Source organism: Apus apus, chromosome 1, assembly GCF_020740795.1.
Source record: "Apus apus isolate bApuApu2 chromosome 1, bApuApu2.pri.cur, whole genome shotgun sequence".
Lineage (NCBI taxonomy): Eukaryota > Metazoa > Chordata > Aves > Apodiformes > Apodidae > Apus > Apus apus.
The window spans coordinates 189,369,579-189,395,629 of NC_067282.1; the positions used below are offsets into that span (position 1 = coordinate 189,369,579).

The 26,051-nt window shown below is 35.8% G+C and overlaps 1 protein-coding gene across 2 annotated transcripts in view; it reads right to left on the minus strand.

The window, feature by feature from the left end:
• TBC1D22A (TBC1 domain family member 22A) overlaps positions 1-26,051 on the minus strand; it is a 165,267-nt gene that overhangs the window by 56,682 nt on the left and 82,534 nt on the right. For both annotated transcript variants that reach the window (XM_051642042.1, XM_051642051.1), the window contains exon 11: positions 21,988-22,115. In XM_051642042.1, the coding sequence (XP_051498002.1) occupies positions 21,988-22,115 (128 nt within the window). The remainder of the gene's footprint in view (positions 1-21,987; positions 22,116-26,051) is intronic.

Below are 26,051 nucleotides of genomic sequence, written 5' to 3' on the forward strand. Positions count from 1 at the left end.
CAGCAGTAATGATAAATCCAAGGAAGTGTAAGCTTCAGGTAAATTTTTACCATCCTCCAGCATCTTGGCACAGAGATTTCTTGAGCCAGAGGTTGTAATCTATTTTATTACTGAATGACAGATTTTTATCTCACAAGTTTGCTCAGTTACATTTTGAATCCTTGTAAAACGCAGGACCCACAGGGTCTTGTAAAGTGTTCCACAAGTAAAACTGTACTGTGTAAAGAAGCATCTTCTCAGGTTTGAACCTGACACCTGTCTTTAAATATGACAAAGTTTTTCCTTGTACATCTGCACTATATTCTAATCTCAACCTTTTTTCTTTTTTTTTTTTTTTTCCTTTTTCCCCTGGCTAAGGAGCTCTCAGAAGAATAAATTCTTCATTTTTACTCACTCTTGACCTTTTTCAACCTCAACCCCTTTGCATAGAATCACCCTGGATTTATATAATGGCAAAGACAGGCTCTCTCTTATTCTCTATTTTAACATTTATATAGAAATATTATGACCTCAAGTTCTGGTTCTTAAGTCGCAACATACAGCTCCTGTTTGACTGTGTACAAAAATACAGCTTCTTTTTTCTCCCCAGATCTCTACATGTCATTTTACACTTTCATGAACGAGAATTTCAAGTGCTATTTTATTGCTGTGACTTTGCCTCAGAAGGTTTTACTTCTGTGCTTATCCTGAATGAGCCATTATCAGCTTCAGGCTTTTTTTATCCTGTTTTTAGCCTTTGCTTCTCAATCACTCATGGATACACTAAATAATGATGCATTCAAAGCTAAATATTTATCATTTAATGTAAAAGGATAGCACACAGAGAAAATACACAGATGTCTGCAGAACTTTCTGCTCAACTTAAAAATTGTATTATAATCTGAAAACTTTCTACTTGCTAGGCTATCAGATAATATTCTGTCATTGATATAAGAAATCAGGGAAAATGTTTTATCTCAACTTCATCTACTGTGCATTTGAAATAACTAAATTACTTCACTTACATTTATAGTCAACAGAACAAGCTCCTTCGCAGTGAAAAAAAGGAGAAATGTTGTTATATCTAAATGTGCCTTTCCACTAATACTTCCCATGAGATTGCACCGCCTTCTCTGAATCAATAGCTACTTAACAACTATATTATATCAATATTAATAACAAAAAAAGAGGTTCACCAAAGATACTTCAACTGCACACTATCCCGAAATGTGTTCGTTGTTGTGTGTGTAATTCTCACCCTAACAGTAATATTTCTGTCCAACTTTTCTACAATTTCACATATCAATAATAAATCCTGACAACTTCTAATGTTTCCTGTGCACTCACTGTCTCTGAAGGAACGTAATTCAACAGTACGGAATGACAAATATAGTTAAAGTAACTAAGTGTATCTAAAGTATACTAGGATAAAATGACACCTAAGACATGCCTTTTTCTTTTATCTCTTATTTCTCCTCCACTAAAATCCTCAGTCCAACTGAGAAGACACTTTTTCAATGTAAATAATTTACCAATTAAAAATAAATCTAATTGTTCAACTAATTTTTTTTATTTTTTTTTTTTAAATCTACTAAAAGATGACATCAGACCTCAGGACTTCCAAAGAAAAAAGGCTAAGAAAGACATTATCAAATGAATCGCATCATCTCCAACAATGCCATAGGTGCTGTTGTTATTTACTCTTTTTTCCTTCCAAATGCTATTTTTTTCTAGAATTCTTACCAAACTCCCTCCAAAAAAATCTCAGTTTTAGTCAGTAAGAAGAAAACCACAAACTCACACCAAAATTAGAAATAAATCTCTCATAATCAAATCTGTTTAAAATTTTATTTAACCTGGAAGGTGAAAATCTCTGCACCTGAATAAAATGGACTCTGTGTGAATCAATATAAATTACCTATCCTGAAAAGTATCTTTGATTGAAATGCTGTATTAAAAAGTCTGCAAAACATATACCTTAGCGGGTTTTAAAATATCATTTATAAGTTTATAACTATATTTTAATTACTATTGATGAGCAACTGGCATGATGTGGGTTTTCCTGTTCATTTCTCACAGCTACATATCAGCTTGCCAGTTCAATCTTTCTGAATATTCACACTTCTAAATCCTTTTCACTTTGTGATCCACGCTTACTTTCTGCTGAGGAAAAGGCATAAAAGGCTTACAAGTTCAAACACTTAATGAGTTTATGAAGAAGAATGCTGTAAGAAGGATTGCTTTAGCAGTTTGATTAGATTAACACAATCAATCAGTTTCAACAACATATGTCTCCCTTAGAAATACAAGTACTGCAACTTCCTTACTGGATGCTACTGCATTTAAATGGAAAAGCACCAATACTACATCTTTTCAATGCAGATTTCCACTGAAAACAAACTGACACACACTCCTCTCACCAAAATAATAAACTAGCAAAAATGAAGCATAACTACCTATATGCTTGTTTGTGACTTGTATTGTCACAAGATGAATTTGTATTTTTAAAATGTACATGGAATTTGTAACTACTCTACATGTATGGAAAACAACAACATTTTTTCTTAATTCTTGAGCAATACAAGAAAAAAATTACTAAGTCACAAATTTAAATATTTGCAGCGTAGTTTGTAAAATAAGTATATTCTGTATTTTTTTAGCCACATACCATGCTGTAAATAAGAATGTATAATGTTGCATTTTTATCTTCTACTAGAAATATCCAGTAAGACCAAAACTGACCAAGCATGTCTGGCAATTGTTAACAGACCTGATTCATGAATTGCAGATAAGGAAATGACCTATTATAATTTTGCCTTTGTTGTTCTGGCAGTCATAACATTATTTAAACATTGCTTTATTCCTCCTCCTACTGATTTTTACTAAATTTTGTATTTTGAAAGATGGTTCATACTCCATTTTTGAACAAATTTAGTGTGCAAGTTGGTACAGCTATAGAACAAACCTCACAGATTATAACCATCCTGTCATAACAAATCTCACCTTGGTATAGGGAAGATCAGAATATGAGGTTAGCAGCAGGACAGATATCTCCTATGGTACTTCGGTTGGAATAAGGATAGGTCCTTATTTTCAACTCTAGAGCTTCTGAAGGATATGTCCTCTTTGTTTTTAACTGTATTATCAACACAGCACAATATTCTGTGCTGTGACAAAACTTTACAATTTTTTGTGCAAACACTACTTTCTGTAGCAGTGAAAATGTACAATGGACTAAGCTCTGATTCATAGTTGCACAAATACAATTTGAATGTTATCTTGTATAATGATACAATGATCCTATCTTGATGCAACAATGAGAGCAAAACCAGACACATTTGAACTTTGGTTAACCAAGCAGAAACAGTCTGAAATGAACTCTCAAAAAATGTGTGCGAGTTTTAAGTCTTTTCAACAGATGTTGAAGCTATACTGAGTAATATCAGATACAGACTAAGAGCCATCTGATGGATTGCAGTGATCCCCATATAATAACAAAATGTATTGTTGGCCATGAGATAGTGCCTACTTAATCCAGACTACGTGAGATAGGGTTAACTGAAAATTCATGTCTGCATTTACACTGGCAAGTAACTCAGGGCAACAGGAGATTATGAGAAGATCAGAGCAGTTCAGGCTGAGTCTTCTACAGCTAGAGTAAACAATTTGGATCTGTGTCTGTGCTCACATTCAGTTTTGTCTTGGATTTTACTTCAGAACAGATTTAGCCTTGAGCCCCCAAATACAATGTTCCCTCTATTCACATAGTCCAGAGCTGTCAAAGTCATTGCTTTGAGACATGCATGTACCCATCAGGGGGCATTACTGTTGGATCCTCTTTGGTGTGTAGCTGAACAAGAGGTTACCATTAAATTTCCTCAGAAAGGAATTAACAACAAAAATAGTCCATTAACAAAACCAAGAAGGGTTTTGTACTCGAGAAGGGGAATTTGCTTCAGAACTGCACTACTATTGCAAACCAAAATGCAGACTTGCATTTGCTGTGTGCATACACAGACTTCCATCTCAATCTTGCTTCTCAGGAAAAGAATTTAGGGAAAAGTTGCTAATAAAAACATCATCTAAACAACCTACACGGTGTCAGTATCAAAATGGGACTTGAAGAATTAATGAGCTTTACATGCTAATTTATATAAACAAAGTCACCCCACCTGAATGCAGGGAACAGCCTTTAAGCACAAAGTTGCAAAACTAGCAGTATGCCTATTAACATCAGACTGTTTAACACAGTTTTAGCTTTTTTGAACTGATTTCCATGACTATAAAAAGGTATATCTTTTTTAACAACAGCTTAATGGTTTTAGAAAGAGAAAATATCTTCAATTTCAAGGGGAAGTGGAAAAAAAAAGAAGAAAAAGACTGCAATCAGAGCACTTTTAAGCAAAGACAAAGGTTGGTGAATTATCAGCACTGATTAAGATAGTGGAGAAATAAAAGCTAACCAAGGTGAAATTAAAGCATTGTGAGCCCCTGTACCTAGAATGAAAAGAAATCTCAGTCATCAATTAAATACAAGTGTACCTTACTAAAGTGGGCCAAAGTATCCTTAGTATAATATAATTCAACCATTGAAAAGAATAGATTTTAGCTACTAAGCTAAAATCAGCATATAGAACACTGCAAATGGAGGAGAAAAGGTTCTTGTTAAACTTCACGAATTACCAGTTTTGGAGTATTCAACCAGAGGCACTTAAAAAAAATTAAAAGTATTATTTTCTTAACTCATTTAATAAGCTTCCTTCAAATGAAGTTCCCAAAGGCATTTTTGGCAACCTCTGTCAGCACACATGAATTACAAACTCGTTCCATTGGCAATGCACAATTCAAATTCTCTCTGATTGCATGAACTCAGTATTTCTCAAACATCACGGTTAATAAGAACTGAGAAAGCTATATAAAGAACACTCTTCTTTCTTACAATAAACTTTTTTAGGAAATAAAGTCCTATTTTTCTCTCTCTACTGTGGAAAAATACAGTTCCAGTGTTTAACCCCAAGCACCTTCAGCTTGAAATGAAAATTATCTTCCTTCAATTATCAACACAGTCACGGCTTTCAAAAACTGCAACGGCAGATGTAGAGTCACCATCTCTGAAAGATGTTTTCCACAACAGCTATTTTATTTGCAAATTCTTTAATTGTTTACAAAGTCATGACAGTACCACAGCACAGTAATGATGCTTAAGTTGTGATTCAGACATTATACTTAGTCATGAGTGAGTGCTTTAGAGAGATTTATTTTGATTTTTAGCTTCACTGGAAGATATTCCTATGCCACAGAACACTGTTGAAGAAAACAGTTACCTGAAATGAATCTTACTCACTGAGTCCCATGTACAAGTTTGTTAAATGCTTTATAGAACACATAGTAAAAATGGCTTAGAGTGTAGCCAAAAAAGTTCAATATAGCAATGAATGTTACTTCATAAATAGAACTTTTCAAGTACATGAACAGACTCAGCAATTTAAAAAAAAAAATAATGGAAAGACAATTGTATCAATTAAATTCATTAATTAAAAATGTGCAAGTATTGTTAGTAATAACTGATTTGCATACTTAATCAGAATAACAACTGCAACAATCTAATATTTCACATATTGTCCTTTCTAGTGTACGTTCTATACCCTGTTAAGAGATCTGAATGATCAGGCTGACTTTCTGAACCAGTGTCAAACTGAAGATTCCCATGCTGAATTTTTTTGTTATTCTAAAATGAATCTTAACTGGTAAAGGCAGCAAAAATTTAGTGGAATAACAGTTACTAAACACAGTCCAGAGGACAGCCAAAATCAGATTTAATTTGAAAACCATTCTCCATAACTCATGCCACATTAGGCACACTTTAGAACCTCTCTGTATTCACCAACATACTGCAGCATATGTAGCATTCTTTCAGTTTCACGATATAAAAGCATTAATTCCAATTAAGCACAGAACAGTCAAAATTTAGCACAGATTTATATGCACTTTGAAACAGTTTGAGGTTTTTGATCAGTATTTCCTGAACTACTGCTGGGAGAAAAAAAATAAATTCAGATAAACCACAAAAATACTTACAGAGAAAAATAACAAGAAAATGAAGGAACTGAATGATGGGAGATCTGAGTAATGACAGAAGAAGCAAATTACATACTCTATCTGATTTAAAGAGATTTATATTAGACAAAAACTCCAAACAAAAATAAGAATTGGGCTTTTTGAAAATTCTGAAAGGGGAAAGTAGAGTATAGACAGTCTGGAAAATGTACGACAAAAACAGACTGAACAAAAAATCCTATGCAGGATGTACCAAAAAAAAAAATAATTTACAAAATAAGAGAAGCAAGAGCTTTCAGGAGGCAAAATAAGAATTCATGGTATCAGTTATTGTCATCAGCTATCTAGGGAGAACTGTCATACAGACACACTTAAACTTATATCTTAACTAAGGGAGTCAGGTCAGAAAAAAAAAAAAAAGAGAATATGCAAATCATTAGCATAAGCTGACAGTGAAGTTGCAGGAAAGCCTCAGATCAGGCAAGAACACAGTGAAGGAAAAGTAAAAAAAGACCAGAACCCCTGTGAGACTGGAAGAAAGGGCAGAATAGCTCTCAAAATAGACAGTCAAGGGCAGTGCAAGTGGCAGAGCAAAGCATGAGACTGACATGTATCCAGGAAACAGAGTATTAAGGAAGAAGTTAGCACTACCAGGAGCTAGAGCACTGAAGAGACAAAAGAAGATAAGGTTCTTAATATTTCATGTAGTTCTAACAATGTTGTGCATTCCAGAAATAAACAGTAATTACACTGATTTTGTAACCCCCCTACAAGTTTCTGTGCTACTGTGAAGAAGCTATTTTTCCTGGATTTGACTGGATTTGTTGAATACTAGTTTGTCTTTCTTTCCTGACAGTTGCATATGAATAAGGTACTATGTCTTACACAGTGGAAAAAAGTTAAAAATTATTTTGAAAGTTTAATAGATTTTCTGCCTAGTCTGCTTAAAAGCTTTGTCACTAAAATAGCCTGCTTCGAGGCAAATCAGGTTAATCTGCACACTTTAACCCACTAATCTTCGGTGTAGCAGAACATTCTGCAGTACATAGATGAATATTGTCATGAATATGCACTAATTATTTTACATATGATAGCAAGGCTGCCTGGTTCATGAAGTGGCATTAACTGTAGATTTCTGAATTTCAAGTATATTTAATGGTAATTTATTTTATTTCTTATCTGGATGGAGTTATGCTACTCAGATATTTCTTATGTACAATAATGTAAAACATATTGACTATTATTTCCAGTTTTGTTGTTGATTTACAGAAGTGACTAAATGCTTGCATTTTATTCCACTATTTATCTTACATCTACTATAAACATTCTGATTTTATTTTAATTTTTTACTGTTCAAAGTTGGAAACATGACACGTTCTCACATTAAGGGAATCTATATCCACTATGTGCCAGCTATGGATGTTTTAATTAATTTGAAACAGACAATATGTTAGGATTATGTTATCAACAATAAAATATCAGAAACAAAAGGAAGACAATCAAAAAGTGCTCATGGTTTAGTTGTTAGCATTCAGGTCTATGAACAGCAATAACCAGCTGAACTAACAACAGAAGCCTGAGAAAAGAGAACTAAGTAGATTCCAGTTTTTAACTACTACAATAAACAACCTGAACTTGTAGTGTAGTCTCTTAAGACATGCAAGTGAAGCTCGGTGAGGAAGGGCTCTGTGGGAAGAGCAGCTCTGTTCTGCATTGCAGGGGTGCCCTGCAAAGTTCCTGTTGTGCTTTGACTCCTTCCCCTAGGAACTGTGAATTACACACTCGGTCCACATCCCTACTCACAACCTATACAGAAGAGTCCCTGCATCCCTGACACAAACACAAGCACAAACAGAATGAAATAGTATTATGTCCACTAACTCTCATGTTTCAAGAATATTAGGGGTATAGGAGAAAATCCCAAATCAAACTCAAACCAAATCAAATCACATTCAGATAAGAATGTTTGTAATGGAGTATTTCCCTTGTTTGTTTCTGTTTTCTTGTATTTATTTTTAAATAGTACCTAAGGGCAGAAAAAGTGAAACATGCAAACAAACTACATTGAACCAATTTTAAATTAACATCCAAAGAGAGTGGTAATTATTTTGCTATATTGCATAAAATGATGCTTACAAGGGGGAACACTTTTTCAGAAGTGTTTAAGATCTAATAAAAACAATATATTTGTAAATAATGAAGCAAGATTATTCTTCTACTCTCTCTAGTGGTTGTGAAAACCACACAGCTGACAGCACTCAATAGCTTGGATCTTTGCTTCTTCATGCATCAAAGGTACTTTTCATCAACAGCAAACCAGTTTGTCATGCCCTGAAGACAAACTTAGGGTTATCTATTACTGCAGCTGCCATTTGGCTTACAGAATTTTCATTGTGTACCACTAAAATTAAGAAGTCTCTTCAACATTCACATACTAGTTTTAGATTGCTGTATTGGCAGTTATAAAATGAAATTTAGTAACTGAAAATAAACAGTATGTTACACATTGAAACAATTTCACTGAGATAAACCAGGAATAACTGAACTAAATCAGATTACAATATTTAACAACACTGTATGTAGAGAAAGACCTACATTTTTGGAAGCACTGATATTACTTATTTTAAGCATCTGGTTTACGTGAATCTGTGACTCAAACTATGAAAAAAACAATTAAATTCCAATAGTGTTATATCTGGTAGCAATACTTTGGGAGATGATGATTCAGAGGACTTAAGTTAGGTCTAAGTAAATTGAGAGAATACTTATTCAATCAACAGACACTGTGGAGTACCATTTTCAGAGGACAACCATACACTCAACAGCAGATGAAATAGTCAAAGGAGATTAAAATCTGACATGTATAACTAACCTAGCCTACTTTATAGAATATCTGGGATAACAATAACAAGATTGTAAGTATTTATTTCTTAAGCCAAAAATATTTCTCCCTTTATTCATGCCATTTTATTAACAAAACACCAAGAGCATAAAAATCAGTTAATCTAGAAACTGCTGGCCTATTCACATAAGTAGCACTAGCAAAGGAGTTTCCACATTTAGGCTCCTTAAATTTGTAAGTATAACCAAATGATGAGTTTAAGGAACACCTATAATAATTTATTTGCTGTGAAATGGGAAGTCATTTAAAGCCACACTGAACTTAATAAAATGTCTTATATTTGAATGATGCTTGATAATTCTTCACCTCTACACAAGCATCCTTCTCTGACAGTTATTTGTTCTGCCTATAGCATGAGGGAGATGGGCTAAATGGTTTGCTCACATCTCCACATGAAGAAGAGCTATGGCTATGTAAAATCCACCCCCACGCATGCAGACTTCCTATAGAGGGAAAAAACCTAATAATCCATGTACAAAGACAGCTTTATGAAAAACTTCACAACATGGAGTTCCACAGCTGCTTTAGGACAACCTAAGCATAGGCTGCTGATTAAAAGCTAGTTTGACCTAGCGTACTGCCTTGCACATCCCTATGCAACTTAATTTAAGCCAACATAAAGTGTTATGTAGTCATGCAAGGAGCCACATCATTGAACTCCTCTATGTGAAAACCTACCCTACAGAGAAAAGTTATATCATCTCAAATCAACACTTAAACCACAGCAAAGATGGATAGTCCAACACACCGGGAAATCTCTGATACTCACTTATCAGACAGACCTTTACCATTCTAGATGACTCAGCTCAATGTAGAGAAGTATGAGATTGAGTAAGTATGAATAGAAGTAAGGAAAGTTGCAACAATGGTCAATAGCATATGTGGAAATAAAGGCAGAAATATGCATTGGTTGCTTCAATTACATGTCTCAAGTAGCAAGTGTGGACTCATATCTTGAATCGGTTGCAAGAAAAACTCCTTTTGAAAAGCATGTGATAAATTCTCAGTTCCTGACTTCCCAATCTCCACAGGTATAACAGATGTGAAGCAGCTACACTTAATAAATACTCATTTGACTTATGCTTACTATAAATCACAGAATCAGTTAAACAGGAAAGGACCGTGTCCTGGGGTGCATGAAATAGAGTGTTGACAGCTGGTCAAGGGAGGTGATTGTCCCGCTCTACTTTGCACTGATGCAGCCTCACCTTGAGTACTGTGTGTAATTTTGGGCACCACAATATAAAAAGGACACGAAGATATTGGAGAGTGTCCAAAGGAGCGCCACGAAGATGGTGAAGGGTCTGGATGGGATGACCTATGGGGAGCAGCTGAGGTCACTTGGATTATTCAGCTTGGACAAAAGGAGGTTGAGGGGAGACCTCATTGCAGTCTATGGCTTCCTCAGGAGGGGAAGAGATGGGGCAGGTACTGATCACTTTACTCCCATGACCAATGACAGGACTCCAGGAAATGGCAGAAAGCTGAATCAGGGGAGAGTTAGGCTAAAAATCAGGAAAAGTTTTTTTCACCCAGAGGGTGGTTGAGCACTGGAACAAGCTCCCCAGGGAAGAGATCACAGTGCCAAGCCCGCCTGAGTTCAAGAAGCATTTGGATGATGCTCTCAGACACATGGTGTGATTCTTGGGGTGCCCTACACAGGGACAGGAATTGGACTTGATGATCCTGATGGGTCCCTTCCAACTCAGCATATTATATGATTCTATGATAATTCAGAGACTAAGAGAATACACAGGGATTAGATATACTAATTTTAAAACTACCTTTAAAATTAGTAAAAAATTAGTTTAAAAGTGTTATGTAAGTCTGATGTGCACAGAATCTAAACGATGCACAAAATTATAAAGCATATGATGTGAGAAAAGCAATTTTCCTTTCTTCTTGAATAGGAACATTATTCTCTTTCAGACTTTGGTCTTTGAGAACAAAATTAATAAAGTCTTCCTCTAGAAACACTGATTACTTCAAAGCAGCTAAGAAGCAAAATAATTTTCTAGACTTTATATAACATTCTGTTATCATCCTATAGAGTCATAATCAAGATCCTGATCAATAAAGCACTTTAGAATGCATGCTTAATTAACTTAATTCATGAGATGTTCAATTCAAGTCAATGAGCTTGCTCAAGATTCTTTAAGTTAAGCATAAGAGAAAGTACTTGATCTCATCTTCTCCACATTCACAATTAACTTCCACTTAGCCACAGAAAAATTTCCATCTATTTAGATAGCACTGGAAGCTGACTTAAGAACATCAACCTAGAAAAACATACAGGCTTCCCTATGGATATCATTGAGCTTTGATTTTGTAAATTTTTTGCATGTCTAAAAACCTTCCTCATAAACCAGCATGGTTACACATCTTTCTCCTTCTTTTATTTTTCACATTGAATTCCTCTTGCTGTCAATGAAAGCTACAAAAGAAACATGAACAAAAAAAGACAATACTTAAACAAATTTGAAATCCACACTTACATTAAAAAAAGTTGATCTACTGGCCCAGAACTTCACATATTCAAAAGGACTTTTTATTATTAGGAAGAGAATTTTAACTCACTTTTTGCAAAACTCAGAGAGCTTCCATGATTAAAATTTCTAAACTTAAGTGCCTACAATCATGCTGTGTACTTAGGCTACACTGGTAATGAACACTTAGTCAATATGTTCAATGAAGCCTAATAGGGGATTCAGCTGACCAGCCACTCTAAGCCATAACTAATCTCCCTCTAGGCTCCTCCGAGTTTATTTGCTACGTCTCCATCAGCTATTATGGAAGCTTAGATACCTGACAGAGCAATACCCACACACAAACTTATAATGAGACATATTTTTGCATTTGTATCTCAAACTGAACCTCACCTCTTACCCCACAGTAAGCCCACAGGCAGGAAGACCAGAGACCTCAGAGTTCCAGATCCAACAGACATCTCAACTCAACATTTGCCATGTACTGGCAAGTAATACACCAAGCCATCCAAAGGCATGCATTTGTGCTAGATGATAACTTCAGCTTTTATGGACAATCATGTTTAAACATGTCATACAGCCAGCTACTGTCATTTTTATAATTGCTAGTGTAAGTGCATACATCTTGGAGTTCAGGTAAACAACACTATGCAGGCACTTACTCCTAAGAAGTAACCTGATATGCATCTCTCATGGTCCGCAACCTGCTCTGCTGTCTCACAAAATCTGAACAGAGGTACAGAAAGTGCCAAGAAAGATTCTTCCTGTAAGGCCAATACAGAATGTAAAAATGAAGACAGGGCTAGGCAGATGAGATGTATTAAGTGATACAGCTAAGATCCGAATCAGGAGAGGTAAAGGGCTGGCACAGGTATAAAGTTGATTCTATTTGATGGATTAAATCCATGTAGAAGCAAAACATGGAACACAGAATGGGGAAAGTGAGGATTTGTAACAGTAGATCACAGTTTGGGACCTGAATGTTGAAGACTCTGGTCTAGCTTCTGCTATGAAGCCAGGCTGAGAAGGTTGGGGCTGTTCAGCCTGGAGAAGAGAAGGCTCTGGGGAGACCTTATAGTGACCTTCCAGTACCTGAAGGAGCTCCAGAAAAGCTGGGGCAGGGCTTTTCACCAGACAGGGCAGCAATAGGACAAAAGTTAATGGTTTTAAACTGAAATATGGTAATTTAGGTTAGATATCAGGAAGAAATTCTTCACCAGGATGGTTGTAAGGCAATGGAATAGGTTGCCCAGGGAGGCTGTGCATGCTCCCTTCTTGGAAGTGCTCAATGAAGCTTTTTGCAGCCTGGACTAGTGTGAGGTGTCCCTGCTCATAGTAGGGGGCTTGGAACTAGATGATCTTTAAGGTCCCTTCCAACCCAAACCATTCTGTGATTCTATGGTTCAATGAAAATCAGGACCTGCTTTGTCTGCTTTCATTGGGAATTTGGGAGCCCTGCCTCTCAATAATGAACTGCAAAATAAACAGGAACAAACTAGACTTTAATGATCAACACAACAGTACTGATTGTATATACACATTATTATTCTACAAATAGCATTTGGTTTTCCTCTTTTCCAGGAGAAAACCTAAGAGCTTATATAAATGTGAACGAGTATTTTAAGGTCACATTGAAAAGCTGAATTATTAAGAAACTTGGTTTTTCTTCACTGTGCACATAATCCTTTTGCATGTAAAAGACCATAGATAAAATTATACATACATAAAACTAAGCAGTTTTATTTATTTTTTTTTTTACTAACATTCTTACGTTCTTTTCTTAGAGTTTTATGTTATTTCAGATTGTGTTTTGCACAAAATAAACAATAAGAGGTCACTGACTTCAGTACTATACCACTGAAATATAATTGCCTGCCACAATAAAATCCTAATGAGCACAACTCTTGTCAATGGGAGGTTGCCTTGGCAACAAAGTTATTCCAGAAGATCACTGTCCCTGTGGTAGAAGGTGATGACCATCAGTTGTCTGACAAATATTCAGAAACAATAAAAATTTTTCATTTGCTCAAGCTGAAGTGAAACTTTATACCAGGAGCCTACTGACATAAAGGAAAATAGTGAATTGCTGAACACAAAAGGATCTAGAAACATCCAAAGAAATGTAGAGTTAGAATAAGGATGTTTTGTTTAAATGGGAACATGCTTATATTGCCAGCAAAAGTCCTTCTCTTATGTGTTCACATCTTACTATGGTGTCCAAGAACTCAATTTGATTTAAATCTCACTTTTAGATTTCGTTTGAAAGAAAACAATGTGAAAAGGTGCTCTTGAATCATGATAAATGTGGGTGAGATCAAGGCTGGGTTCAGTAGACAGCAGGACAATGAATTCCAGCCCTCAGTTTGGTAGCTAAAAAAAAATATCCCCAAGAAAAAACAAGAGATGGCAGAATCAAAGGGAGAGGCATGATATGCATACAGGCTCCAGAGACCACTGATGCTTTTTAATCCAGGAACTGATTTTTCTGACAGTATATGGCAGGTGGACAAGAAGAGTCACTACCAATTCACATAGTATTTTACCTTTATTTCCTAAGAAAATTAAACTTTCACACTCATGTTTTATGTTTGGGCAGGAAAGGTTCTATCCCACCACACCCGTCTCCCCTACTCTAGAAACATTTAAGCCACTGACCAGTTGCAATCAAAATAACAAATGCCTAGAAACCTTAAAAGACATGATTCTACCCACATGTTGGTAATTGGTTATTAAATAGTCAGACATCCAGAAACTTTTAACAAGGTCACCAAGCAAGACTAAAATTAAGTTGTTGTTGAACAAGACAGAAAGCATTCAAGAATTAAAAGGACAAAAATAACAGAATAGGGTCTGTGCTGCTCACTAAATTACAAAGCAGTCTTGAAAAAAAAATAGTTCGGTAGAGACACAACATTATTCAGGATAGCTTTTATTGGTCAAAAATAAAGCTGGCTGAAAAAAGTTGCAGAAAGCTTTTGTGTGACTGAATAAAAATAAAACAGCAAATGAAAATCAGTCTGGATATACACACAGAGGGAAAGACACTGCAGAGCATACACAGCTGATGCTGTCCTTGACATTAACCACTAAGACAGATAAGCTGGACTAACTATGAACAGATATCTGAAAGCACTCATTCAACAGGAGGAAAGGCAACATGTGCTCTTCTCTTGAAGTTTTCATTCAGTGTATGAGAGAAACAAAATTTATAGTACAAATATAAAGTGTACAGAGAAGAAAGATAAGCACAAAAAAAGCATGATGTAGCTTCTGTAAGTACAGGTATTTTCAGCTTGGAAAGGAGTGACTGCACACAGAGAAAACAGTTTTGAAACGGCTGATGATGAAAAAGCAAATAAAGAATGATTTGACAATTTCTCATTAGCAAAGAAATAAAGCAAATTCAAAAGAATATTTTGTTAAATCAAATGAAGAATTTATTTTCACACTGCATAAATAAATTGAAAAAATCACTATCACAGGATGCTTTAAACATATTTTAAAGCAATTAGATACACAGTGTTAGATACTAATACTCAATGGGCATTTTTTTAAAATGTGTAACAGAGAGATGTAACACAGCTTCTAAGTAGCACCAAATGGGAGGGCATATACCTTCCTCTCACTTTTGCTCTCAATCTAAATGTTGTCCACTTACCCTAACCCAGTTCAAGGATCTTTGTGGTCCTAAACCTTGCTTTGTATAAAAAAAAAAAAAAAAAAAAAAAAAAGATCAGATGACTGGGACAGTGCAAAGTCTTATGCTCCCACTGCATAAAGGATGAGAATAATTGTCTACTTAATAGCATGGACTCAATACAGAAAAGAGATGTTAGAACTGCCATGAAAAGAAAAATATTCCTGGCCATGCAAAATTAAATCTGCTGTCATGTATTTTGAGTCTCTTGTCTCAGATGGCTTAAGGCTTTGATTGAGAACAAAGACATAATAATATGTTTCTTGTAAAGATTCTTCTGTGTCTGTTGGGAAATGCACTCCTGTTTCAACTGTAATTGATTTTATTTTTCCTAAATAAATACTAATCATAAGACAACTCTACTGAAAAACAGAAATAATTCTCATGCTCAAGGAATCAAAATCTCTGATTGAGTCTATGTGAAAAATGGAAACACAGGAAAAAACTAACTCATTTTTTTGCATTTCTTAAATTTCAATTACTAATTGTCAAGCCTTTTTTATTTTGCAGGAGGTGGTGGTATTACTGTTTCTATAACCAAACTTCTTTCCATTTGGATAAAAAGAAAATCTGTGCTTCTGCAGTTTTTAATGAGCTTCAATAAGATTTCTGGGTCCTCAGCATTTCTGGAAAATCATATAAATGTTGTTTATTAAAATATAACTTTTTAAAAAACTCACTTTGAGCAAAAGCTAGCAATGAGCTACATAAATGATACCAACAAATAAACAGCTAAAAAAGATGTCTGTTACCATGTTGGTCAATACGAGGTCCAGCATGAGGTAGATGACAATAAAAATGAAGACTAAGGCAAAGAGAGGGAAAATAAACTTCATCCCTTCTTGAAGAAGGAAAGGATATACATGTGATAATACTTGGTTGAATGAAAACACACATATTTCCAGAAAGATGAAATAATTTTTATTTTAAGCAAAGCTAGCATCAGTCTCCTGGATGAAGCAGAAAGATTAAATTTCAAGGAGGAAGAAATTTTTCTAGACCCACTTGCAGGGCTTCAGAAAAAGTGAAGCCAGTAGGTTCCACCAGCAATGGGTGATGTCTATTGGATTTTGTCTAAGGGACGCAACCTGAGAAAAACACTATCTAACAAGAAAGACAATCTTCTTAGGAAAAGTCAGCAAACACGCTGGAAAAGGACAAGCAACCATCCTGATTAAACACTAGGGTTCAAATCAGAGGTCTGCTCTCTCACCCTCTCTTCCTTGCACTGGCTGTGGTACTCATCAGCCTCTTCACTGGGCTAAATCTGAAGAAAACTAATAGATACTGCCAAGGATCAGGGGTAACAGGAACTAGGAGAAAAACTTCTTTCAACAGTGAGACAGTAAATCCACTCACCCATACAGTCAAATTCTATTGGTGTTATTGGGTTTTTTTTTCATATACCTTTTGTAAATCTTTGTAACTACTTGGCATTTCACATGGTAGATTATATGCTTCATTTTACATTTATTTTCCATTTTAAGATACCTTGGTAACACTGAAGATTTCCTCACACTAGAACAAAACTGTAAAGCAGGACACCAGGGCTCTGTAAACAGTGCCTATCTCACCTGCCTGTCTTGCCCTGTATCCAATGAGCCCGAGTGTGTGACTCATTTCCACCACATCAGCACACTGGTGAGCTGGCAATACAGCAGTCAGCTAAGTGGAACTAAACAAAAAGTTGTTCTGGCAGGAGAAAATATTAGGCTGTACACTTGAACTGGAAAGATTCACACTTCACTTGTCACCATGCATTTAAAATTGAAAACTAATATACATACATGCTACAATTTTTTTCTTCCCCCCCTACAGAACTTGTCATTGTCTGTTCTGTAAATAACGTGCTACTACAGAGTTACTTACAGACAGAAATCACTGCACAAAGACAGCACAAAAAGGTATTTTATGTAAGAACATCAGATCACAAGAAGAATACTGTAATGAAAAATACATGTACTCCATTCTACATGAAAAGTAAATGAAATTAAGTTCTTAGATGCCAATGAACATTCTTATCCCATTTAAAACAGCAGCCAGTATAACACTATTAGGATTATTTGATAGCACTTGACTGTCTTCCAGCTACAAACTGGAGTAAAACTTTCTTTTGCCCAGAAATCAAACATAGTTTTGAACTCAATATTTAAGTAGCTTAAAAACACAGAAACTTAAAAGTAAACACTGTTCTGCCCTAAGTATCAGTATGCAACCACTGATATTAAAGACTAGTATTGCCATTTCTAGTCAAGAGATTATAACGAATGCCATCCCTGTAATAGCATTGCTTCCTTCCCCGTTAACAGAGAAGTATGCAGCTACATAAACACACCGGAACTTAAAACTGCCTCAAAAAGAACACACATAAGAAATAAAATAAACCTAAATAAAACCTTGATTCAAACTTGAGCAAACTTCAGATGCTTTCTGAGCTTTTGATGGTAAATGTTTAAAATAGTTATCTAGAGTAGAAGAGCACAGACACTGAGCATGGAGATATCCCCACCGTTTCTAATACAATATGTAGAGTAATTTTATTCAGTTAGAAGTTGCGAGGGACCAGCCCTCTTGACCTACTTTGGGAAATGATATCGAAACCCTATTGTAGCCCCTGCTCATATGCATCCCAGAGGGCCTGCCTGGGAGGATGGAGACTGCAGGAATGGCCTGCATACATCCCCAGGCCTGCATAGATGAGATAACTATGTGATCCAGGGGCGGAGGGGGCAGAGGTCCACTCCAGCTGCTCACACATGTATGGCTCAGTCACACATACTCCTTGTGAAATCAAGACTCTAGGCCTATAAAATAGGGGGCTGCAATGGTGGGCTTTGGGAGTTCCCTCAACACTGACCATCGACATCGACCCTCACCCATTTGCTGGACCAACAACGCTGGATCCAGGACTGGTGATTTTCCTGTCCTCTTTCTCTCTCTTTTCTCCCCCCCTCTCACCTTTTTCTTCTCATCTCCTTTTCCTTACTATATATATGTGCCGATGGTTTTGTTTAGGTTGCTCAATATTAACTCCTACTAGTGTTATAAATGTGTTATTTATTATAAACAGACCTTGTGTTTCGCTGCACCTTAAGCTGATCAAGGGGTATTGGACAGTCGAGCTTTTACTTGGACCATCAGATGTTTACTCTCTCTGGGAAAAGACCAGGCCTGAGAGAAGGATTTTGAGCCCAGCCACACCTAGGCTCCTCTCTGAAGGAAGTCTAGAAAGCAAGGGGGTTCAGTCCTAACCTCCCTGGGCTGCCCAGTCTGAGTTGTGACGTACACTACTGGATCCAGCTGCACCCAGGCTCCTCTATTGCAGTAGGAGCTTAGAAAGCAAGGGGGTCCAGTTCTAACCTTCCTGGATTATTAAATCCAGGCCATGTCAGAAGTCAAGAAAAGCCAGTTTCTAATACACACGGCAATCTTTAGTGTCAAAACACCCCTCTGACAAGGAACAAATATAAACCTAGCTTGCATTTCAGAAGTTCATAGAAATATGTTAAATGCACATATCCTAAATAATTCAGCAATCTTACTACATCATTTTACCAATTCTTTATTCCAAAATAGATGACCAAACATGAGATAAAAAAAGCAAGAGATTATATAAAACTGAGATCTTAAGTTACGTTGCTTTGATTTGTGGAATCTTTCACACTTGACAAAGTCTATGAATATTCATATGAGTCAGTTCTAAAAATATAAATGTTATGTGTCTTGACCATAACTTAACAAGTAATTTCTATTTTGAGAGAATTTACATGGTACTTGCAGCATTTATCTTGAAAAAAACCAAAACCACCAACCACACACAAAAACAAAACAAAACAAAAAACCCACAAAAACAAAAAACCCAACAATAGCAAAGCTCAAATCAAGTAAAAAAGCACAATGATCCACTCACATTAAAATTAAATTCCAGTTAAAGAATAAACCAAATTAAACATTTATGGCTAAGAAGCTCTCACAATATATCCTTTATAAGCAAGATGCATAGTGTCTTTAATTTTTCTACTTTACAAAGTTTTGCTACAGAAGACAGTGATGTATTTAGAGTGGATGTCATAGACAGAGCTACAGAATACCAGAGTATTTATTGAAGTAAGGATTTGGGAACCTTTCCAAATTTCTCTTCCCCTCCACTTAAACCAGCTTAGGTACTAGTATTTCAGATTGTATATTTAATTATTTACTTCACAGAGCCTAACAAATGACTGATGAATCCTAAATTAAACTAGACAGAAAATATGACACCAGCTGGAGTACCTTTGCTACCATACATACCAACACAGAGATGGACATCATTTAAGTGTCCACTCCACGCTGAAGTCAATGGAAGAACTGCAACACAGTTTTAGAGACAGAATGTGATTGTACCAACTCCAGGCAACAGCCATCATGCTGGGAAATACACAATAGCAGACTAAGCGTGCTGTGATTCCCCTGAAAAACCCCTATTAATGAGAAAATGGGGCCTGCTCTGAGGATGATCAACAAGAAATTTAAGCTGGAGACAGCACAATATTTATTTTTTCCATGTAAACAAAGGACAACATAGCTGAACAAGGCAAAGCGTTATTTCAGTTTTGATGGGGAGAGGGGAAGACAAAGAAAATAAAATGGGTTTGTTTTTTCCGTGAAAACAGCAGCAGCAGGATCCTGTCTTTCAAGAGAGGCTATTCTCTAATCCTTGGGTGGGAGGCCATCAACCATCACCTGGGATTTCTGCAAGAAATGTGGTACCCAGAACACACTCTTGGTGCAGACATGAAGGAACCTGAGAGACCCACCCATCTTTCCATTCTTTCCACATGAAGGAATATGACTGCTCCACCTAGCCTAACCCTCCTCTGGCATCACTCCTACACTGTTCCCAAGCCATGCCCTGCACTGGGACTAGAGCTGCGTTTAATCAATGTCTTTCAAAATGCCCCATCCTTTTCCAAGAGCCATAAGGAAGCTAGAGTCTGAACAAAAGCCTTCACACATCAGCATTGCAGGGATGCTGTGTCTGATCTTACATTGCAATATGATTAATTCACCTTCTCTTTGAACTGCAGTTAAAGGCATTTGTGTCTACAGTAATTCAAGGATATCAGGGGGAAAAGTCAGTACATGCACATCCTGAGTAGCCACTAAAATAGCAGAAGGCATAGGTGCAGAAATGTTTTCTTACTTTCCTCTTCTAGGACACATAAGGTAGCAAAAGCAAGCCTGATAACAGCAACATAAACTTCTGAGTACAATGAGAGAAGCACTTAACCATTTACCCAGGCTCTTAAAATTATTAATAGGATTGGTCCTTCCATCTGTAACTGCAAAGCTAAATTTCTTTCAAAAGTGAGATCCCCTATTATATTTCTGCCTTTAGTAATCCTACATCTCTCTTTCATACCAAACATCACAGATCCATCCATAGCTAGACTCTCTGAAAAGCTTCTTTGTCAACCCCTAAATGCAGCCTCTAGCAGGCTTTACAATTAAAAATATAAATGAGAAGACAAAAGTAACTGAACAAATTCCATCTCTAAAGTGTTTTCCATTTGCAAAGCAGAACTGCTGATACAGTTGTAAATTATTAAGTTAGAAATCATATGCAACTAAATGGCTTAGTGACAAGTTATTGGTATAAAAATCTATAATATTACTGCTTAACCTGTTAGCAAAAACTTTGCACAAATTTTACCATCTCTTGTAGATTCACTGCATTTATTATCCATATTTTCAGGTTGGTAAGATCCATATTATAAGGTTGATAATAACATTTTTATATGCACAACTGAAATCTAATAAGCAATTTGTGGAATTGCCATTTCAAAAAAGGTTTGGCAATACAGGTGACAGTCTACATTAAGATAGCCCTACTGCTTTTAATAAACCATTCACCAAGCAGTGCACATGGAATAGTCTGGTAAATCACCAAGCCCAGAACACAGTACAGATCTGCTGCACCTGCTGAGTCAAGTCACAGAATTACTCCTTAAGCATGTTTAGTATAAAAAAAATAATAATCCCACTTGGGTATAAGAATCCCATTTAGATATTTAGGTATAAGAAACTTTCACTTAAAAAGATACACTTGGAAATCCCAAGTATTAAGCTCTTAATTACTATAGAGGACTACTGTAATGCACCTGAATTTGCTCAAAATTGGAATTAAGTAATCAGAACCACTTATTATGGATAAAGATCCCATTGAATTGTTACCAGACAGGTACTTATGGACTAGCAATGAGAAATTCTGTCCTTTCAGCAAAGCAACAGTTACTTTGCAAAATAAACACACACTTGGTCCTCAAAAGAAATTTCTCAAAATAGATGAGTTCAAAGCAAAGTTTTGGCAAAAAAGGCTATTCCTTGGACACGCATAGGTGGTTAGCTAGATTAAGAAAGAGCTTTTACATTATTTTAGCACATTGATGAGACTAATCATCTAGTACCAGATGCAATGCTAGAGTTAGCATGGTAAAACTATTTTCAGGAGTTAGAAATGCTGCAGCAATAGCAACAAAATTATACAAAATTAGAAAAATTAGCTACAGTGCATCATTTAAATAACTCAACCTTTCAGTTTATCGTAAAGATCTTATAAAGAATAAACCTTTTCCACTGGAAAAAATACCAAGTAATAACAGATATTTAAATGAATAACAGATGTTACAGTGAGACAAAGGAGGTAAAAGGACACCAGATGGAAGACATTAAGTGTTTCTAAGTGGTAGTGAACACTGAAGGCTTTTTCTCCTGTTCTGACAATTCTGAGATGGCAATAAAACAAAAGGTTCAAGACAAAACATGCAAACATACTGGCATGTCCAAAATACACTATCAGAGTTATGAAGGTTTAAAACAGCACTTACTTGGTATGTGTCCCACAGCCTGATGGTACATCGTAAAGGGACTTCTCTCATCAGCAAGTTATTCATCCAACGGAAAGCAAACTGCAAGTATTTCACCTCATGCTGATCCAAGTGCCTGTGAACTTGTTCTGAAGACAGAACAAACAGACATTTTAACTGCAACTTTTCTGAAGACCATAAGTATCAAAAGCACTATTTGAAAAAACAAAACAATCCTCCAATCTCAAGCAAATAAAACACGGTCGTGCATGTAAACTCTTAGAACTGGATGAAAATCCCTAAAATAAAAACAACTATTTGAATGTTACACTGGAATTACTTTTCTGCCTCTAAGAGGCAGAAGCTAGATGGCTTAAATACCTCTTCTCCACTGTGCTATCTTAAGAAGTTTACAATTAGAGCTTTACAATATACCACAGAAAATATACAAAGTTCTAAAGTTAAATTATTAGATACATATATCCTCATTAATTTCTCAGGCTACAAATTATTTGGGGTGAGACTACAAGAAACAAGGTTTGCAAAGAACAATGGCTTACAAAGATAAAGTGTTGGTAATAAAAAGAAGACAATATTAAATTAACAAGGCAAATATAAGGAAATAGATGTAAAGGCTGCATTCACTCGAGAAAAAAGTGAGATTAATGTATATGAAACACTGAGAAAATGTAAATAATTTGCAGCTTAAATAATTTCTTAGCATAACAAATAAACACAAACAAGGATCAGCACAAAGCAGTGGTTTCTAAACCAGTACTCACATATACTATGTTTACTGTAGGACATTTACCACATGAAAGCTGAGATAATCACTTGCATTGGTTATTGCTGGAGCTAAAAGAACTAATCTACTATGTGGTTTTTGATATATTTGGCAGAATTTCCTCCAAAAAGAATCACAGACATTCTGTTAACAGGTTTTAGCTAACAGGCTCAAGTATGACATTGGCATGGTGTAAATGACAACTATTGCAGAAATGCTGATGTCTTATTTTGACAAAGTATGGCAAGAAGTCTTTGTTAAAGCCTCAATAAGCTGTTCCTACTGTTCATCTTTATACAAATACATTTTTGGGAGATATTGCCACCCAGATCATCCTTCACTCACGTTCACAAAGTTGTATTATCAGCTAAAACAATGAGTAGATGCTGATCTTCCAAATTTCATCGAAAGATCTAAAAAAGCACTGAAATGCTCAATGAACAAAGAAAAATAATTCCAAGGGTGTGGCAGCACTGTCACAGGAAACATTACTGAAAGATACAGGTAGCAGAAGTTAAATTATAAGATAAACAAGTTCTTAAAATATTTTTTTTTCCCCACTAAGCATTTTGTGGGTATATGAAAGTGTCAGCCAATATGGTACAGTTGTTTCAATACCAAAGCAAGAAGTAGACATTTTTTAGATTTTAAAACAATCAACAGTGAGCTTTTTTAGAAGCAAGACCAGTCACAACACTTTACATGAAAGGTCCATGTATCGCAACATTCTGTCTCCAATAGTGTTTAAAAACAAATACTCCTGGAAATGTATAAAGTACCAGTTTTTCTCCATGGCAGTTCTCAGCCTCTGTCTGTGGTTAATGAACTCTTAGGCAGACCTGGTATGTGTGTTCCTCAAGTCACATCCTTCTGTTATATAAATACAGACAAATATATCAAACAGTTTATGTACATCTTAAAACTATCTGCTACTTCTCCTAGGAACTTTTAAAGTCATAGCTATATATAAAGATGTGTGAATCTTTAAATGAATCTTTTTTATGTATAACTAACTAGGTAATTAGATGCCTCTGCTATACAATAGACTGAACTGCTACTATGAGGAGTGGAAAGGGAGAGAATGAGGGTGGAAAGGTAATGATCTTATGCCCTCTTAAGTGATCTCATATGGTCCTGAATAATCTGTCTCCGTCTCTGTCATTATATGTACAGCAAAAGCACTACAGCATTACTACTACATATTGTGCCTACATATTGTTGGTATTTCTAGAATTACATGAGAACTTTGTGATAGATTTTCTACTACCCATAATAGCCTGAGCCTTCCAGTCTCAAGAACCCTGTGATTAATCAGCTTCCTTCCTCTACAAATCTAAGATCCTCCCATGACCTTCACACTCTTCTTTCCCAGGCTTCCTGCAAGTCATCAGCTGCCCCAGCTGGGGGAGAGACAACAGCCAGTATCAAGGCTGCCAGGGGACACAGCTCAGCTTGCTGTCAACCAACCACCCCAGTTCCCTTTCTGCCAGGCTGCTCTCCAAACACTCCTCTCCCAATTTATGCTTGTACCCAGTGCTACTTCCTCCCAAGTGCAGAATCTGGCATTTGTTCTTCTTAATTTTTCAAATAATAAATATATCACTTATTTAAATTTATCACTTAATGATAAATCACCCAATGCTCCAATCTATCCAGATCCCTCTGCAAGTCCTCTTGTCCCTAAAGAGAGTCAACAGCCTCTCCTGGTATGGTATCATCAGCAAACTCACTAATGGTGCACTCAACTTCTGCATCCAGATCAGGATAAAAATATGTACAGAACTGGCCCTAGAATTGAACCTTGAAGGACACAGCCGGTGACCAGTTGCCAGACAGATGTAGCCCTGCTCACCACAACCCTTTGAGCCCTGCAGTTCAGCTGGTTCTTCACCCAGCACAATGTTATTAGCTTAGTTATTCAGGACAAGCTCAGAATTACTACTGTGTGTCTGCCTGTGCTCTAGGCAGATTTATCTACAAGTTAGATATACCTAAATGAGATATTATGTTAAATTTATTTTTTAAATGTCACATTTAGACACCTATATTGCAGATTACCATAATTAGATAATCCACTGCATCAAGCAGGATGCAAAAAGTCAGTTTTATTTCTAACTGGTTACTAACTCAAACATTCTTCACACAGCAGAAACAAATGTAATTTGGTTGCTTGTAGCCATTGAAAATAAGTAATGAAGAACAATAAATTGTGCCAGTTGTGACATTTCACCTACAGTTGTTAATAGGCCTAATTAATTTCTCAGAAGTTGCTTTCTAGTCTAAACAAGTTGAAAAATAGGCTACTAAGCTCTGTGCATTATATACAATTGATGCAAGACTAGAATAGAAGATGCTTTTACTAAAAAAGCTAATTCTTCCTACTTTGTAAGTAATCATGAGCAGAGGCTGTTTTGCTGATAAAGGTAATTTGGGCAGTCATAATCTAAACTTAGGTTTTCCATTTCAATGAAAATAAGTATGTGCATGCAATGAAGAAGGAAGATATATAATTACTGTCAGCCTTCAGGCTTCAACTATTTTATAGAAAATAGATCTACTATGGTTTCTGATAGCAAATTATTTTACAGTTTTTGCAAAAGACAGCTCTTTTATCAAAAGGACAGAAGAACTACAGTTAATAAGTCTCCCAATAATTTCAATAAATCTACATATAAAATTTTGGTATAGCAAGTCTTCTGATTAAAAATTAAAATACCTTACACAGATGCATTCCAAAGAAGCATGCCACCAAAATTAAGTATTTTGTACATAAAAAGCATTTACAACGGTGTGTAATTTAATAAATGCACTTATTGGATATATTAGTTTGAATGATCACATTTAGCCGCCTTAAACAGATGCTTCCTATGGTAGGAGGACCTATGCACGTAAAATATTTATTGCTAGTGTTTAATGACAGCTTCTCATGCTGTTTTACTGACTTCAGAATTAAAGCTGTAGATGAGTACAGAATCACAAAGTCACACATAAGGACAGAAATAACCTGCACTAAAGCACAACTTAACTCATGTCCTGACTAGGGGATATAATCAGAATGAGTGCCTAGGAAAGTTTACCTACAAGCAAAGAGGAACTGTAAAATAATTTTAAAATTATGCATGAATTTCCAAATTATAGTGGCACAGCATGGTGCCACTGCATCTGTGTAATTTATTACTTCACAATATTAGCCTTTTGGTTTTGACCTTTATTTAAAGATTCCTATCAACCCTAGCAATCTTTCCTGACATTTGACTTTACACCTACATTTTGACACTTTTGAATATTATTTAAAGTTCAT